The sequence below is a fragment of the Blennius ocellaris genome (assembly GCF_963422515.1).
Source record: "Blennius ocellaris genome assembly, chromosome: 15".
In the NCBI taxonomy this organism is placed as follows: domain Eukaryota; kingdom Metazoa; phylum Chordata; class Actinopteri; order Blenniiformes; family Blenniidae; genus Blennius; species Blennius ocellaris.
In genome coordinates, this window is record NC_137664.1 from 8,675,135 (window position 1) to 8,691,492 (window position 16,358).

Sequence of the window (16,358 nt, forward strand, 5' to 3'; positions counted from 1 at the left end):
GCAACAGCAGCAGCAGCAGCAGCAGCAGCAGCTCAACACAACCACCACTGTAACCTCAATAGAGAAAATTACAGTCAGGTGGCCTGTGATTGCTAAAAGGCGTTTGCTGCCTGTACCGTGGCTGCTATGTTACAGGAGAGGGTAATCAGCACGGCTCGGCCACGTCTGCCAGCACACTTGTGAACCGGGCAGGCTGCGCGGGTCGGTTGGTGGAGAGAGGGGAGAGAGCCAGAGAGAGAAGGGTATGCTTCACCGTACCAAATACAACCGCTTCAGGAATGAGTCAGTGACATCCGTCGATGAGCTTCTCCACGGCCTGTCCATGAACCCCAAGGTCTCGGCCACCCCCCAGTCTGCAGCCGAGACGTCTTACACTCCCCCGACTGAGGTTCAGCCCTCCTCCACCACCACTTCTTCCAGCGCCCCTGCCAGCCACGGCTCCGACCACTTGGAGGATGGAGGCACCACCCTCTGCACCCTCATCAACAAGGTGTCCAGCCTGAAATTCAGCAACTCCGGCAGCTTGCTCGGCATCAAGGGTCTGCCCTCGGCCGTCAAGGACCTGGCCGTGTCGAAGCTGCAGGGGGGTGGGGGATCAGGCTCAGGCGGCTCCGGTGGCCCGAGCCCCAGCGCGGCAGCGGCAGCCTCTGGTGTGGCCGGCTCTCTGTGCAGCTCAGCCTCCCATTCAAGCCCCTGCTCGCAGCTGGAGACAGCTGTTAGCATGAGCAAGAAGAGCAGGCTGGACGAGCTCCAGCCCAGCGGAGAGGACTGGAACCCGGGTGGAGGAGGAGGTGGACTGGTGAGCAAGCCCTCCAGGGGGTGGCTACACTCAAACGAGAAGATCTCCGGTCCAGGAGTGACATACATCGTGAAGGTTGGTAAATTCAGTTGTCCACCCCCCCCCCCCCCCCCCCCCCCCCCCATCTCATTTCACTGTGTCCTCCTCTCCCTCTCTTCCAGTTCTTACTCATTCTCTCTTTTCCTCCAATGAAGCTAACTGCAGGGGGAATAAAAGAGAGATAATGTAGTTTCACTTGCACATCACAGCATGCCCTTGAGTGGGTGTATGTAGGTTGGCTCGAGCAGAAAGCTGAGCGAAGGAGCGGCATCCAGAAAACAGACATTGAATAATTCAGGAAATGGGACGAAGGTCAAGATTGAAGGAAAGTATGAGAAAATGGCAAAATAAAAACAACATTCACCAGTGTCATTTTAAACATGCTGCAAAGCTTTCTGTTTACACGGCGCCTCTGACAGCCTGGCGAATGTGGAGCCACAGCGTTATGCTTTTGTAACCATGGTGATGTGTTATTTCTGTACATTGTGCACCTCCAGCAGCTCCGTGGCTGGTTCAGCTCGCGCCGAGCGAAACAGCTGAATGGGAAAAGAGACATGCGCTTCACCCTCGTCTCATCACGCCCGTATCTCCGGTTAATGTTGCCCAGCCATCACGCATCCCTTAACGGGGCGCAAGTTGGCGCACAACTACAAGAGCTGTGAATGTCATCATGCCGGCAGTGAGTCACTAGCATAAGGGAGGGATGATGCTGAGGTGCTCAGGCTCTTCAAGGTGTGAAATGAAAGAAGAGAGAGGAAAAAAATGGAAGAAATCAGTCTCAATGAATTCGCAAGAAACAGTGACTTGCTCATTTGATTCTAAATGTTTTTAGGGTTTTTTTTGTCGTTGTTTTTTTTAATTGACACATCGCATTAAACAAAAATCTGATTCCAGCTCTTTTGACCGTGCAGAGTGAAATGTGTTACATTGCAAATCGAGTTACACAGTATGATTGCCGACGTATGACACCTACTACAACTTGCCCGAACAAAGCCGACTGGATCTGTGGCCAGCGTGACATTCCATTAACTGCATTAAGGCAGAGAGCGCTTATTTGTCCGGTCAATGCCGCTGAAAGCATCCACACTGTGAGAGGGGAAATGGGTGCGCTCTGTGCTCCCCCACCCCCGGCTTTCCCTGTGGTTTGAGTCCTGCGTGTATTGAGTTCAACGTGATGTTCTGCTCACAGCACTTTTAATTAGCGTCATGCGGTCAGTCCTCGCACATCATGCACCATTACTCTAAAGGGACATTGACTGACAGCGAGACTGTTCACTCTCGCACTTTTGACCCATAGTCAGCAATGTGTTTAAGGACACACACATACACGTATGTTTAACTATAATAGTTACTTTATTTGAGAGGGTTTTTTTTGTGTGTGTGTGTGCTTCTTTAAGCACAGTGTGTGATTAAATTTGAATTATAAAGGTGTGGGTTGTCATCACTGGTAAAATTCTGTGTGAAACTGTTGTATTATTCATCAACTCATCATCTGTACTGATTAATCCTAATCCTAAGAAATAATTGTCTATAGGTTGAATTGAGCGAAGTGCTGTATGAACCTTGAACAGTTCGCCTTTCCACCACAGGAAAAATAGTCATCAGTTCATCACAAACTTATGACACTTTCAAAACCCTAGAGGACTCGGAGAACATGCAAATTCCATACAAAAAGGCTGCAACACTACACCGAGGTGCAGCCCTGAGTTCTAACTTCATTCCAGAATCAGAGATATTCATTGAGTTGTAGGAAGAAATGTTGTTAGAAGATATTCCACAAGACTAAATTGAAATAGACCGGGTTATGTTTGTAGATAGGAATCATATAAGGCACAATATTAGTAATTTATCTTTACTGATACGTCAACATGCAAGTCCCAAAAAAAAAAACCCATGTGTCTATGCAGTGTGCATTCATGCTTTGCAAATTCAAAAATGTAATAAGAGAGTGTGATTCATCACAATTAACTCTGAAAAATGGTTAATTTAACTAATGGTGGTGTAAGTCAAGGACAAGAGAAAGAGCACTGTTATTCGGGGATGACACGTTTTAAGGTGCAAAGCATCATTGGCTTGATTGAAGTTATCACAGTACTCACCATTATGCATTTTGCATGTTTATCTTATACCGGGCCAGTCCTAATCAATACTGGTAATCATATAAAAAAGAGCACCACATTTTTCCATATGATTTTGTAAATTCTTTTTCTTTGGACACGAGTATTCGATTATCAGTATAACTGGACCTAATTTAATCAGCCAGTTAGGTAGTTGTCCGTTTTTGTCTTCACTTATCATAGCATTAACCTCCCGACCTGTCAATTCTTCACACAGTTAGACTGATGACATATTTGGCAATATAGCAGCTGTTATTTTTAAATTAATCTGAAAACTGTTAAGTTTGAGAAATAAATATTTTTAGATGCATCTAATGCAGTGTTCATGCAGCTCGGAACATTATCACACAAGCCACATGGCAGCCGCTTGCAAATCTGCTGTGTTGCTGCTGAGTAGAGAAATTTGAGAAAACGACCATTATGTACATAAATAGTACATCGAGCAATCATAAGAACTATCGATCTAAAGTTTTAAAGTCACAGATGGGACGTCTGTTACGATCAAGTAGAAAGTTGATCGAGAGTATGAGCAAGAAGAACTTTGATAAGTTGAATTAACTTCAAGTCCAGCCCTGCCCTTCGGTAGATTTTACTCAATTGATGGGAGCCGGGGTTTTACGTGGTGAATCATGCGCTTGTTTATCAGGCGGCAGAAAAGTCCACACGTCGTGCTCGGAATTGGTCTTTTCAGAACAATTTTTAGAAGCGTTTGATGTATTTCGGGCCCTGCTGAATCAAGCCCTTCAAAGTTATTGTTCTAAATTTAGATAACATTTGAAATTAGCAAACGTCACGCTGACAACCCCCCCCCACCCACCCACCCAACAAAACAACAAAAGTGTTTGTTTGCCACATCGTGCCGAATACTCACAGGAGAGAGAGAGAGAGAGAGAGAGGAAAGACGATGTAATGATTCTAATGAATTACAGCGGCTGTTATTTTTAGGAAAAAAAGAGTGCAAACATTAGCGTGTCTGGATGGCTGTTTTGTTTACTGCCAGATTATGAATGTGATTGTGGCAACGATAAGAACTCATCAGCACAAAATGTTCCTGGACAGTACAATATTAATCAGAGGAGGTGTTGTAATGTGAGGAGCTGTCTGGTAACCAGAGATGATTTTACATCATGCGAGGACGCCGGTCGTTTCATGCGGTGTACGAGCACACTCGTACTTTTATGGTTAGCAAATGCAATTTGCGTCAGAGTTTGTTTTTTTTCTTTCTTTTTTTTCTTGTGTCACAGTTTGGCTTTATGAACTCTTCTTCTGGGTGGATGTTTCTATTTTGAAAGACGAACTGGAAACTGTGACATCAGCAAGTTTAGAAAATAAAACTAAACAAAACAGAACTGCAGGTGTGCTGCGGGTTCATGTCGGCCAGCAATTCATTTTCCTACAGGAGGAGAGGGTATGGAACTATGATGACTAAGATGACTGCGTACTTTAAAGGGGTCCTATTATCCAGTTATTCAACACTTTCAAAGGTCTTGTTGGTCCCAAAATGTTGTATTCAAAATGTATTGCCCCGAATCCAGCGTTTCCTTGCTTTTCATCCGTTTGAATATTGGATCATAGGAGCTGCATTCAGATTCTGCTGTGTCTGCGTGAGCTGGACTGGCTCCGCCCACACATGCCCATCTTGGGAAGAGGAGGAAGTACTTCCTCTCATGTGCCGGAGCGGAGCTGCAACATTGTGGGAGGGTCACACAGATTGCTCGTTTTAAAAATTGTCAATTTTTTAAATCTTATTTTAAAACATCATAGATGATTTGGCTTCTTTTAGAAGCTATTTACTTTTTTTTTTTTTACTGATTTTACAGAATAAACTTGCATGCGCATTTAAAAACGTTATTTTTAAGATTTCTTATCAATTAAAATGTATTTGCTGCATGGGCAGATCATTCCACTAGTTTTAAGTAATTTTCTCAAAATTAGTGTTTACATCTTATATTTGGGTAGCATTTTTTTGGAGTGTATATACCTTGAACTGTTCCACCAGTCTGTCGCAGGGAAAACAAGAGAGACATGCATGCATATAAGTGTCAACAGATGGCCTCAGATTCATGTTTTTGAACTGTGGTCGATAACTCACACATTAATCTGAAAGACCGTGCAGACTCCACACAGACGAACTGGGGAAACGACTGCACTGTACTGCTCATAATCAAATAACAACATACACATTAGAAATAGAAGTCAGTCAAGTTTTTTTTTTTTTTAGGTACAAAACTATTGCAGATCGATAAAGAAGCACAAAGCAGAACTTCCCATTCTCAGCACTAACTAAATCATTGCAAATAAAAATATGTCAGGATGTTGAGCTCTATATATTCACAACATGAAGATAAAATATGCCATTGAATCTTGTGCCTTGGGCATAGATTTTCTCACTGGTTCATTTTGATCTACATTTTTTGAAGCAGTTAAGTCTTTTATTTTGAATGAGGAAATTCCTGCTTTGTGTCATTTTGTTGACAGAAATTTGACCTCCATGTAATTTTCATTTACGGTATTGTTTGTCTGACTAATGTCTTTAAGACATAGACATTGGTCAGCCATTAAAGTTGAGTATAGATTTTCTGTTCTGCGTGACTTTTAGTCAATGGTCTGAGATTAGAGACTTTATAAACATTTTATAACATTTTCACTTGCCAAGTTTCTGCCACTAACATGAAGAATTGTGATTTTTTGTTGACGTGCCCATTTCCGACCATTTCACTCAGACCTTTTCTTTCTTTCCTCCTTGGGTTTCAGTATCTCGGCTGCATAGAAGTCCTTCGGTCAATGAGATCCTTGGATTTCACCACAAGGTCACAAATAACAAGGTACGGTTTTTTGTTTTATTTTCTTTAAACATGGTTTTAAAGCAATTGTCACAAACATACACATTCAGTTGTAGTTGAGAAGCTCATCTCAACACTTGAATTATCCTTTTTTTTATTTTTTATTTATCATAATTTATTGACCATGAATATCAGTTTGGTTCATGTAAATCAACTCATGTAAACTTGTTTAAATAAACCGTAAGTCAGCTGAAAGCACCATATGTAATTGTGAAATATAAAAATATTCAATTATTTATTCGTCAAACAGCACGAATAATATTCATTAACAAAACTTTTATTGAAAATATAAAATTATTATTTTATATTTTTCTTTTTATCATATAACTTGCAACTCAAAGAAAAAATGTCAAATCCAACAGAGACCTAATAAATATAAATAGAATTATCAGCTCAATAAAATAACTTAATAGATTTTGTTTTTAAAAGAGGTTTGGCTGAAATCTCTATTAATTTAAATCTCTCAACTGAATCAATAGGATATGCCTATGAATAATTAAAAAGCTCTTTCTTCCTGTTGGGCGGGCTGGGCCCACATGGCATACTTTCATTACCTTTGGTATTGTAACTTATTAATGGATACAGTACATCTAAATGATACATGTGCATTAAAAATTAAAGCACACCTTCCACAGCATTGTTTAATATAAATTCACTCGTGGGTTTCAAGCTTTTGTGTGTGCAGGCTGGTTAAATCCAACTGTCTTTCTACTTCTTACCAGGATTAAAAGAAAGAAAAATAACTATTAAAGGCAAAATCCTGCAAGTAGAAGCACACCATGTATAATGCAGTGAGCTAACAGGATATTTCGCTTATCAATTTGAAAAATACGTGATGTTTCAGTGAGAATTACTGTCACTGCTACATCAGTGCTCTTAATTTAAATGTGACAATGAATTGTGAGCTTTCATCATGTTGAAATTTGATGTTGATCTTTTTTCTTGTGTCCATTTGTTCAGTTTTCTGGGCGTGTTGTCGGTTGCCGCGAGGCTCTGCTGTGTTTTCTTGTGTTTCCACAGACACATGACGGTGACTCAGAGACAGACAACGACTTAATAGTTTTTCTCAGGGGAAAAAAAACCCCCAAGAGAATAGAAGTGCAGAAAAAAGAGAGAGCGCGAAAGTGTTAATAGACACGAGTAAATAATAATTGTATGCTTGCTGTTTTTCATGGTTAATAAAAGTTTATTTCATTACGTCGACATCAAATGACGGCTGTAAATATCCAAATGAATGTTGCTTTGCTTTTGAAAAAGGATTTTTACGCATCGAAACTTGTCCTCATGAAAGATGACTTTACAAGAGAAAGACAGTAAAAGTAAAATAAGCGACGTCATTCAGAGTTTGTTTGCATCAAGCGTCCTGTGGCTGCACGAGTGTCTCTGAAATCATTGACCAGAGTGCAGCGAGGCAAAGGCCAGCTGTGAATCGGCTTGTGTCATGTTCGCTTTTCTGCTTGACTTCCTGACGTCGGTAACATCCGGCGAGCAGGGCCACGTAGTGTAGGCTCTCTCTCTCTCTCTCTCTCTCTCTCTCTCTCTCTCTCTCTCTCTCTCTCTCTCTCTCTCTCTCTCTCTCTCTCTCTCTCTCTCTCTCTCTCTCTCTCTCTCTCTCTCTCTCTCTCTCTCTCTCTCTCTCTCTCCCAAATTTAAAGCTGGAATTTTATTATACCTTATTGGCTACAAATTTTCAGAGCAAATGGTTTTCAGATTTTTTTTCCCCCCCCAACATACTCAGTAGGGACTTATCATTTTAAAAGCAGCAAAGTAGATCACATGAGTTGTACTTACTTACACATTAAATTTGAGAATACTTAGAGACATACTCAAAAAACCTTAAAAAGACAAAAAAAACCCAACAAAACAAACAGTCCAGCATATGACTTAATAGCTCCGATTTGTAAATATGCTCATGTTCCTCCCCCTCATCCCTGCAGGGAAGCCATCAGCCTGGTGTGTGAGGCCATTCCTGGAACCAAAGGAGGACTGCGGAAGAGAAAGGTACGCGGACCAGCAAGAAAGGGAAAGGAGGGGTGACGCTCTGACTGCGTGACCTCAGAAAACGAATATTGGTAGAAAGTGCAGTGTTTAAAAAAAAAAAAATAAGAAGTAGGAAACGGCGCTATCAATTCATTTATCGTTGCACGTTCTATATATAGCATCATGCTCCTTTATGTAAAAAAGAGAGAGAGACAGAGAGAGGTTGGAGAGAGAGGAGCGAGATGAAGAGGTATGGGACTGTACGTGCGTGGGTGTAGCTCCGGCCCACGATGCACTGCACACCGCACGCAGTGCTTAGTGACTCATGTGGTGCACAATATCTGTGATCATGAGGCTGGGCCCGTGTGTGCGTGCGCGCGTGTGCGTGTGTTCACATGGCGTGTCTTAATGTGGGGTGTGAAATGAAGCATTACTCTGCTCTCTAGAGCTCGTTCAAATGTCAGGGAAGAGTATATAACACCAATCCGGCACCGACGACTTTCTCTCCCTCTCCTCTAGTAGATGCATGATATTAAGTGAAGTCATTTTGTCTGTGTGACGGGGCGACATCAGCCTCGCGCTGACAACCCCGAAAGGGTTTTGTTGATTTCATCTCAAGCCCCAATATTATATATAATCTTTACCAATATTGTTATCATATTTATAGGGCCTACATAACTGTTTTCTTTCCTGTATTAATAAACTTTAGTTACGGCTTTCTAACAGAGTTTTTCTTGCCTGGTCCGTGCAGTAAAAATGTTTCCTCGCTATTCATTCGGCAGTGCTGGTGTGACACATCCATAACTGATAATACTTAAGGTCATTGTCATATAAAGAAATGTGCCTGCCTTCTTTGAAGAGTCTCACATAATCGAAAAGTGAATCATGTTAAGTGGACGCTTCAGAAAAAGCATTGTAAAAGAACGTTTGAATGTGTCGCATCAGTTGATTTTATGATGTTTTGGTTAAAAAAAAGTCCAAAGTTGGCCAGTAAATAGAACAATAAATAGATATTCTTGCACGTTTCGCATATATTAGCAGCAGTTTATATTTAGTGCAACACCCGGTTCGATGGTGGTCCCTGGAAGGGAAACAGGATGATACATATTCAGGGATAAGCAGTTAAAAAAAAACAAAAAAAATACAAGGATGAGTCAAAACATTAAAACTATTGACAGTTGCCCTTGTTAAGAGGTTTCTTTTCACACCAGCTGTTAGCGGGTCGGAGGTACGAGGGAGCAAATCTGACAGGGGCTGAATGTTGAGTCCACTGAGTCCAAGCATCGCCACAGAACGACTCTTTGTGGGTTGTTTTCGTGTCTTTTGACTCACATCCTGTGAATTTGACAACAAACTAAAGGAAAGAGAGTTTCACCTTGTATCAGCCAGTGAGCCAAGCACATGCGAAAGTTTCACCAAGTACCTGGGGGAGTAGTTTGAACACCCAGCGAACTTTATTCGTGTCTCATTGTGTGATTGTATGACCATTTCAGCCTCCATCCAAAGCCCTGTCCAGTATTCTGGGGAAGAGCAACCTGCAGTTTGCGGGCATGTCCATCAACCTGAACATCTCCACCACGAGCCTCAATCTGATGACCCCCGACTGCAAACAGGTCTGTATGATTATATAAAAAAAAAAAAAGAAAAAAAAAGTAATGACTTGCTCCATTGCATTAGAGGGGTTTTTCATTTAAATGTTAGCTATTTAGACACTTGCGTCATCTTTTGATGTTTGAGAGAATCCTAACTGAATTTGAGACGCAACAAAGATCCCACTATGAGGGTAAATCTTCTCAAACAAATTTACTGCCTAATGAGTATTAGCAGGGAGCACATTAGGACCCTCTGAATAATGGAGCCGCTGTGAGTTTCTATCCCAGAGAGCCGCAACCTTTATGACCAAAAGAGCCATTTTCAGGAAGTTCCACCAAATCTAATTTGTGTGGAGCCGCAAAAAATTCTAGTTATCTGAAATTAACAAAAAAAAAAAAAAAAAAAGAAAAGGAAAAGCTATACAAACAAAAGCTGGAGTGTCGTAGCTACAATTTAGATATATTTTATTAAGTTTTTAGTGTCTGTGGCCATTTTTAGAGTTTTTTTTTCCAAGGGTTTTCCCACTTTAGCCATTCAGCTGCGTGTTGCCAATTGTTAGAGCAGTTTAATTCTTACGAACCGCCTTTTCGTGTCCTTTTTCTTTCTTAAATCTTTTTTTTCTATTCCTCGTTTCCATTTTTTTTCTTATTCTACCCTTTTTCTTTTATCTTTCTTTTTTTTAAACCCACCCCCCATTTGAGTGCTTTACTATCTTGATATATGAAGACCATGAGAGAGAAAAATGACTGGTTCAACGTAAACAGAAAAATGATCACTTTGCTTTCGACGAGTATTGATTATGAACTTGCACACAGACTTACAGAGACTCAACAGTAACTGTAGACCTATACAACACTATCAGCTGGTAAACAGATTCATCTTCAATATTGACGCTTGTTTTGATCTGCCCCGTTTAAAATAGGAATAATCAGACGTCCCACTGGTATAAAAGTTGTTTCTTAGAGATTATTCCAGGTTGAAACAGGAAGTCCCGAAAAGCACATTGCATTGGTTAACTTATATGCACGCTCTCATTTTGTTGTTGTTGACAGATCATAGCCAATCATCATATGCAGTCCATCTCCTTTGCATCAGGCGGAGACCCGGTAAGTAACAGAATTTCCTGCAATGTGTTTGTTGAATGTGTTCAAAAATAAATTGATGTCTAATCGCCCCAGTTAAAATGCTGATATATCCTTTTTGTCTTTCATTTATTTTTTTCAGGACACAACAGATTATGTTGCCTATGTAGCAAAGGATCCAGTTAACAGAAGAGGTGAAGATTATTTTTGGTTATAATGACTATGAGACACAATTTTGTCTGTTATATTGCACCCTGATGAAAGCTGGTGTGTGTGGTTTTTATCAGCATGTCACATCCTGGAGTGCTCTGACGGGCTGGCCCAGGACGTCATCAGCACCATCGGCCAGGCCTTCGACCTTCGCTTCCAGCAGTACCTGCAGTGTCCCTCGAGCAAGCTGCCCTCCACACATGACAGGTGGGGGGGTGGTGCAAATACTTTCCTCTTCACTGACATCTACTGTGAGAATATCAGTCGTGCAGCGTGGGATTAAAGTTAGTGACTGAGCCACTTTCTCCCCCCCGTCAGGGTGTTAAACATGGACGAGTTACCATGGACAGAGGAAGAGGAGGAGTCAACAGAGCACCCTTACTATAACAACATCCCCGGCAAGATGCCGCCCCCTGGAGGCTTCATCGACACTCGGCTGACCAATCAGAATGCAGCCACAGACGGATGCCAGGTCGGAATGCATCTGGAACTGCATCTTCTTCCACATTGAGCTTTTTGCACATTAGTGCATTTACTTAAATCTGTTCTGGTGTCACAAACAACACGTGGTTCTGTTTACATGATATTAAAATCACAGCTGACATACCGTCAATGTGTTTCTGCTTGGTTCTCAGATCGGTCCAGGCTCAGTAGATCAAACATATTATCAAGGGCGGCATTGTGAAAACTGGGCAGATGAAAGAAAGGCTATCTTCATGCAGCAGGGTAAAGAGAGACGCTTTACCACATTCGTTCCGTCGTCGATATATTTTACATTATGACCGTGATTGTTTCTCCGTATGTCCAGGATCCTTCGATATAAACACTCTGCCCGAGACGAAAGGTCAGGCGCCAAAGGCAGGGGAGATGCCCACGTATGTGAACACCCAGCAGATCGACGCCCAGGTGCTGGCGGTGCTCCAGGCGGAGGCGGAGAATGTGACGAAAGGCATGGCAGCCGCAGCCAAAGACAGCCCACAGAAGGACCTGTTCGACATGAGTAAGATAAAACGTCTATCTAATATCTGATTGAAGGAGCTTCTTGAGCTGAAAGTTTTATTTGAGTTACTCTGCAAGTCTTTGCGAATCGTCGACTAGCTCGATTTGAAACAGACGTGTTGGAGCAACGCAGTGGATCTGAAGAAGAGGATACGAATCTTTTCCTTCATGGCTTCAGAATAGAATCTCTTAATTATAGAGGTTTCCGAGCTTCTGTTCCTCGGTGGCGTTTTAATAACGTCGTGTCAGTATGAGGACAAAAGGAGGACATTGTTAATGTCGGCGTATAGCTTCACCCGCCCGCTCTGCTATTGTAATTCATACCGGACCAGATACACAGGAGGCCAGCATGAAGAAACCACGACGCAAATTACACGTGAACTGTGAACTGGGTAATTTAAAAGTGAATGATTCTTTTATGAAAACATAGAATAGCTCACTTTTATTTTTTTGGGTGGTTTTTTACAGTGTACTTCTATCAAACTCCTTGCTGTGCTAAATGTTTAAATCGAGTTATATACTGCACAGTTAAGTGCTGAAAAAGGAATTAAAATTACAAAATGTATTTGCAGCAATATTTTTCAAAGCAGACATTCTTTTTTTTTTCTTCCACTGCTACCTCGTACCAGAATGACTCTCATTTGAAACATGTTTCTTCCTTCCACCTATACATTGTGCACATTGATTGCACTCATAATTCTACTAACCAGTGGATTTTATTGGTTGCTTTAAATAGACTGTATATGTGGAAAAAACATCACATTAGAAAAGAACTGATCACTGACAACCACATTATATCATGGCTCTGAATAGCATACAGTAAGATCTATTTATATCTGGATATTTTCAGCTCCTTGGCTCTGTACACGACCGAAATTGATTCGGAAGGAAACAATCGATATGTTGCTTTAAGTGCAGACTTTCAGCTTTGACTTCAACCCCATTAACACCATTTGATACCAATAAGAAATACAAATACAGATCATCTCAAGAATGCTACCTCTCAGACTTAATGTCTGTTGATCACACTTACCACTGCTTCTCTATCGATGACTGTGTGTACATAGACTGGCAAGTTTGAATTTGGAATCCCAATATTTAAAATCCTGATCCTTCTGTGGGATTATGTTTTGATATGACTCTATTGCAAGAGTTTGTAGTACAAGCTCAAAAACCCCACCAAGCTTGAAGCACATTATTTTCTCATTATTTTCATGTGGGGAATGCAATGAGAAATGGATTTGGAATGTTTTCCACATTATAAGTTACAATTGCTTTTCGCTGTTGGGATATATGAATTATATATATATATATATATATATAGTAAAAAAAACAACCATATTTTTATTTTCTCGTCAGATGCTTTTGATTAAATGTTTTTCTCTGTTAAGTATTTATACTGCAAAAGTATCACTGTTGCTTTAATAGTGAATTCCCATTTAAATTTGTGTGAATTATTCTCAAAGTAAATATAGGCAGTTCTACAAATGGGAAATATTTAGTAGTTTTACCCTTCACTTGTTTAAAACCAATTAAAGCATGCTCTCTGGCGCCCTCGAGGGACAGTCACTTGAAAAACAGCCCATGAGACATCTATTTTTTTTTTTTTTATCCTTCAGACATTTTTGCACTAAAATGGCTTTATGATCCACAGCAGTGGACATGATAAATAAAAAATATATAATCGCAATTAACTTAAAAAAAAAGAACAATCACAGAATGTAAAGACACTTATATTTTTGTCAGGTCTCAGATGTCAATAACATAAAACTTCAATATGTTAAAGGACTATATAAGTAAAGAAACATAGCACATAATGTCTATAGTTTTAGAAGTTACTTCAGAAGACTATGATGATTTACTGCTCCAACGGAAGCTATGATTGCTGTTAGAGCCCGATATGTAACAATGACCCAAAATATAACAATGGCCCGAATTCATATAAATATTATGTAATAAAACCTGAAACGATTGATAATATAACAAAAGTGCTGTGCCGAAATGTAATAAAAAAAAAATTATTTGATAAATCTCAAAATGTAGCAACTGGTCAATAATGTAAAAAAGAACCCCAAGCCCAAAACTTCAAAACTTTTAATATTACATTATGGAGCAGGCAAAAATTGTTCCCCCCCTAATATTGTAATGATTTAACTTGATCATAAAGTGACTCAATGATTTGTGGTTTGGACTTGAACTTGAACTGCTTCAAATGGGATAACGCTGATAGAATAAGTCATTTATAGTCTATTGTTCTCTATAATCTGTAATCTATTTGTCCAATCATTGGTACATTTTGGGTTTTGTTGCATTACATATTTTATAACAATGTTGTTTTTCCTTTTGTGCGTCGACAAACAACAATATTTGAATTGTGGACAACCTGTTGAGAACGTGCTTCCGCCGCTCGTAATTCATGTCTTTATCGCTGCCCCAACCTACACCAGAGCCCTTCGAGGACGCCATCCAGTCCCAGTCCCAGTCCCAGCCGCCGTCTCAGGGACAGGCCCAGTCCCAGGTGTCCGGTCTTCACAAGGCAGCGTCGGTGGACAACTCCAGCCCACTGCTCGTGCGCTCGCTGGCCTTCCGGGCGCAGGAGGAGCTGGAAGGCCAGACGTGGTACCACGGCAAGATGAGCCGCCGAGACGCCGAGAAACTGTTGAAAAACGACGGGGACTTTCTCGTCCGCAAGAGCACCACCAACCCGGGGTCCTACGTACTGACGGGCATGCACAATGGACTTGCCAAACACCTGCTGCTGGTGGACCCCGAGGGCACGGTAAGGCGGGGCCAACGGGCCGACCACCAACGAAACCGTATAACGACTGATGTTCCAGGAGAGGTGGTTTAAATAAGATGGACCTTTTAACCTTTCACAGTCAATAAACTTTGAATCTCTTTCTTTTTTTTTTCCAAAGGTACGGACAAAGGATCACGTGTTCGACAGCATAAGCCACCTTATTGGCCATCACCGTGACAACAATCTGCCAATCGTGTCGGCCGGGAGTGAACTGTGTCTCCTGCAGCCCGTTGTGAGGAAACAGTGATGCTCGCAATGCCTTATGGGAAAATGAGAAAGGTCTAAGCGGTCTCCCATCCAGGAACTTAAAGACGACACGTGAGAAGGAGCTGCTTAGAGGCGATTTACACTGACTGAGCTTTTGGGGAATACTGTCCTGCGGTTTCTTTACCGGAGTCATTGGAAGACGCAAGATTTGTTTAAGATTAAAAAAACAAAAAGAAAAGAAACAAAAGATTATTTATAGAACTGTTGTTATTTTGTTGTGACGACCGAAATGCTATATTTTTGAGAAGACATAGGTGCATTTGGACATAATATGTTGATTTGGTGTTTTAAAAGATATTTAAAAAAAAGGAAAAAAAAGACTAACGTTCTTGTAGTTTAGATGAAGAGCAAATCGCACCTCAGAGAGGTGGAAACAAGAGTATTTTAGAATAAAAATCTGAAATTTTAGTTTTGTCTGTCAAGCACAACCACATTTCTACGGGAGCTGTCGGCGACGAGGAAACAGAAATGCTGTTAGTAATAAATTAAACGAGGAAAAATGTCCTTTAATCTCACCAGTAGTGTGACGGCTTACTCCAATTAGTCACTATATGAAACCTGCTTTTATCGGAGATTAGAATCGAATGTGTTTTTTGCTTTGCAGTTGTCACAAAGTGTCGGGGTGCGAACAGACGCCCTTCATAGTGCTGTCAATGGCTTTAAACGATAAAACTTTTTTATGGAGTATTTTCTCGTGTCACTGCAGTCGCATGACTTAAAATCAACTGTTCTTGTGGCCATGTTCGTAGACCTTGGTACCCCTTTATTTGGAAAAGGTGCTTGTGTATGCTGACACTGTAAAAAATATTTATGCTTTTCAACCCGTGATTATTTCTGAATTGTTTTTTTTTTTTCCCCTCTGAATTCTTTTAGGTGTGTAGTCGGTGATTAGTTTCTGGTGGGGCTTGACTCATGTGGTGGATACTCTCACATTCTTAATGACCATTTCCAGCTTTTTTTTTTTTCTTTTTTTTCCGGTGAACTTTAAAACAACAACAACAAAAAAGTTTAACATTATGGTTTGAATGACCACAAATGAATAGCACAATCAAAACGTTTGGATCGCTTCGATCGTCTGTGTCAGTCATACCAAGACAAATCGCCAATGTATTGCAATTTAATGGACACTTTTCACAGAATTGGGCAAAAATGTTGAATCAACACTGTGTGCACTCGTTCCTGAACGTTCATTTATTAGAGCACTTTTTTTTTTGTTGCTTCACTTGAATACTCTCAACTCTCTATCTCATCAAGCTGCAACAAATAGGATTAGTTGCACGCACAAAATTGCAAGAAAATACCCAGATAAGCGTAGAATCACACTAAATTGCTACACCGTGTATGCCACATGAATGTTGCATGAAAAAATGTGGGGCCAAATTTTAGTGCCTGAATTCCTAATTTGTCACGTCCTCTATTTTGCAGACACAGAAATTGAGGAGTATTCAGGATTTTGTTTGAAACACCTGTGGTGGTTTCGCACTCTCGTGCCAAAGGTTCCACCAGTTGGGCTTTGGTGCCTTTCTGTGTGGAGTTTGCATGTTCTCCGGGTTCTGCGCTTTGCTCCCACAGTCCAAAAACAAGCGTTTGAGGCATTTAAAGTCATTTAGGCCTCTAAATTGGAATTGG

General features: G+C 40.9%; 1 protein-coding gene across 1 annotated transcript; it reads left to right on the forward strand.

The window, feature by feature from the left end:
* Window positions 1-244: 244 nt before the first annotated feature.
* shc3 (SHC (Src homology 2 domain containing) transforming protein 3) lies at window positions 245-14,716 on the forward strand (the record flags this gene model as incomplete). Its single annotated transcript, XM_080510573.1, has 12 exons — window positions 245-874; window positions 5,710-5,780; window positions 7,736-7,799; window positions 9,272-9,391; window positions 10,424-10,477; window positions 10,596-10,647; window positions 10,741-10,870; window positions 10,982-11,135; window positions 11,299-11,389; window positions 11,472-11,663; window positions 14,110-14,441; window positions 14,581-14,716. The coding sequence occupies 12 exons, from the start codon at window positions 245-247 to the stop codon at window positions 14,707-14,709; spliced, it is 2,019 nt and encodes a 672-aa protein (XP_080366699.1). The 3' UTR covers window positions 14,710-14,716.
* Between the last annotated feature and the right edge of the window lie 1,642 nt (window positions 14,717-16,358).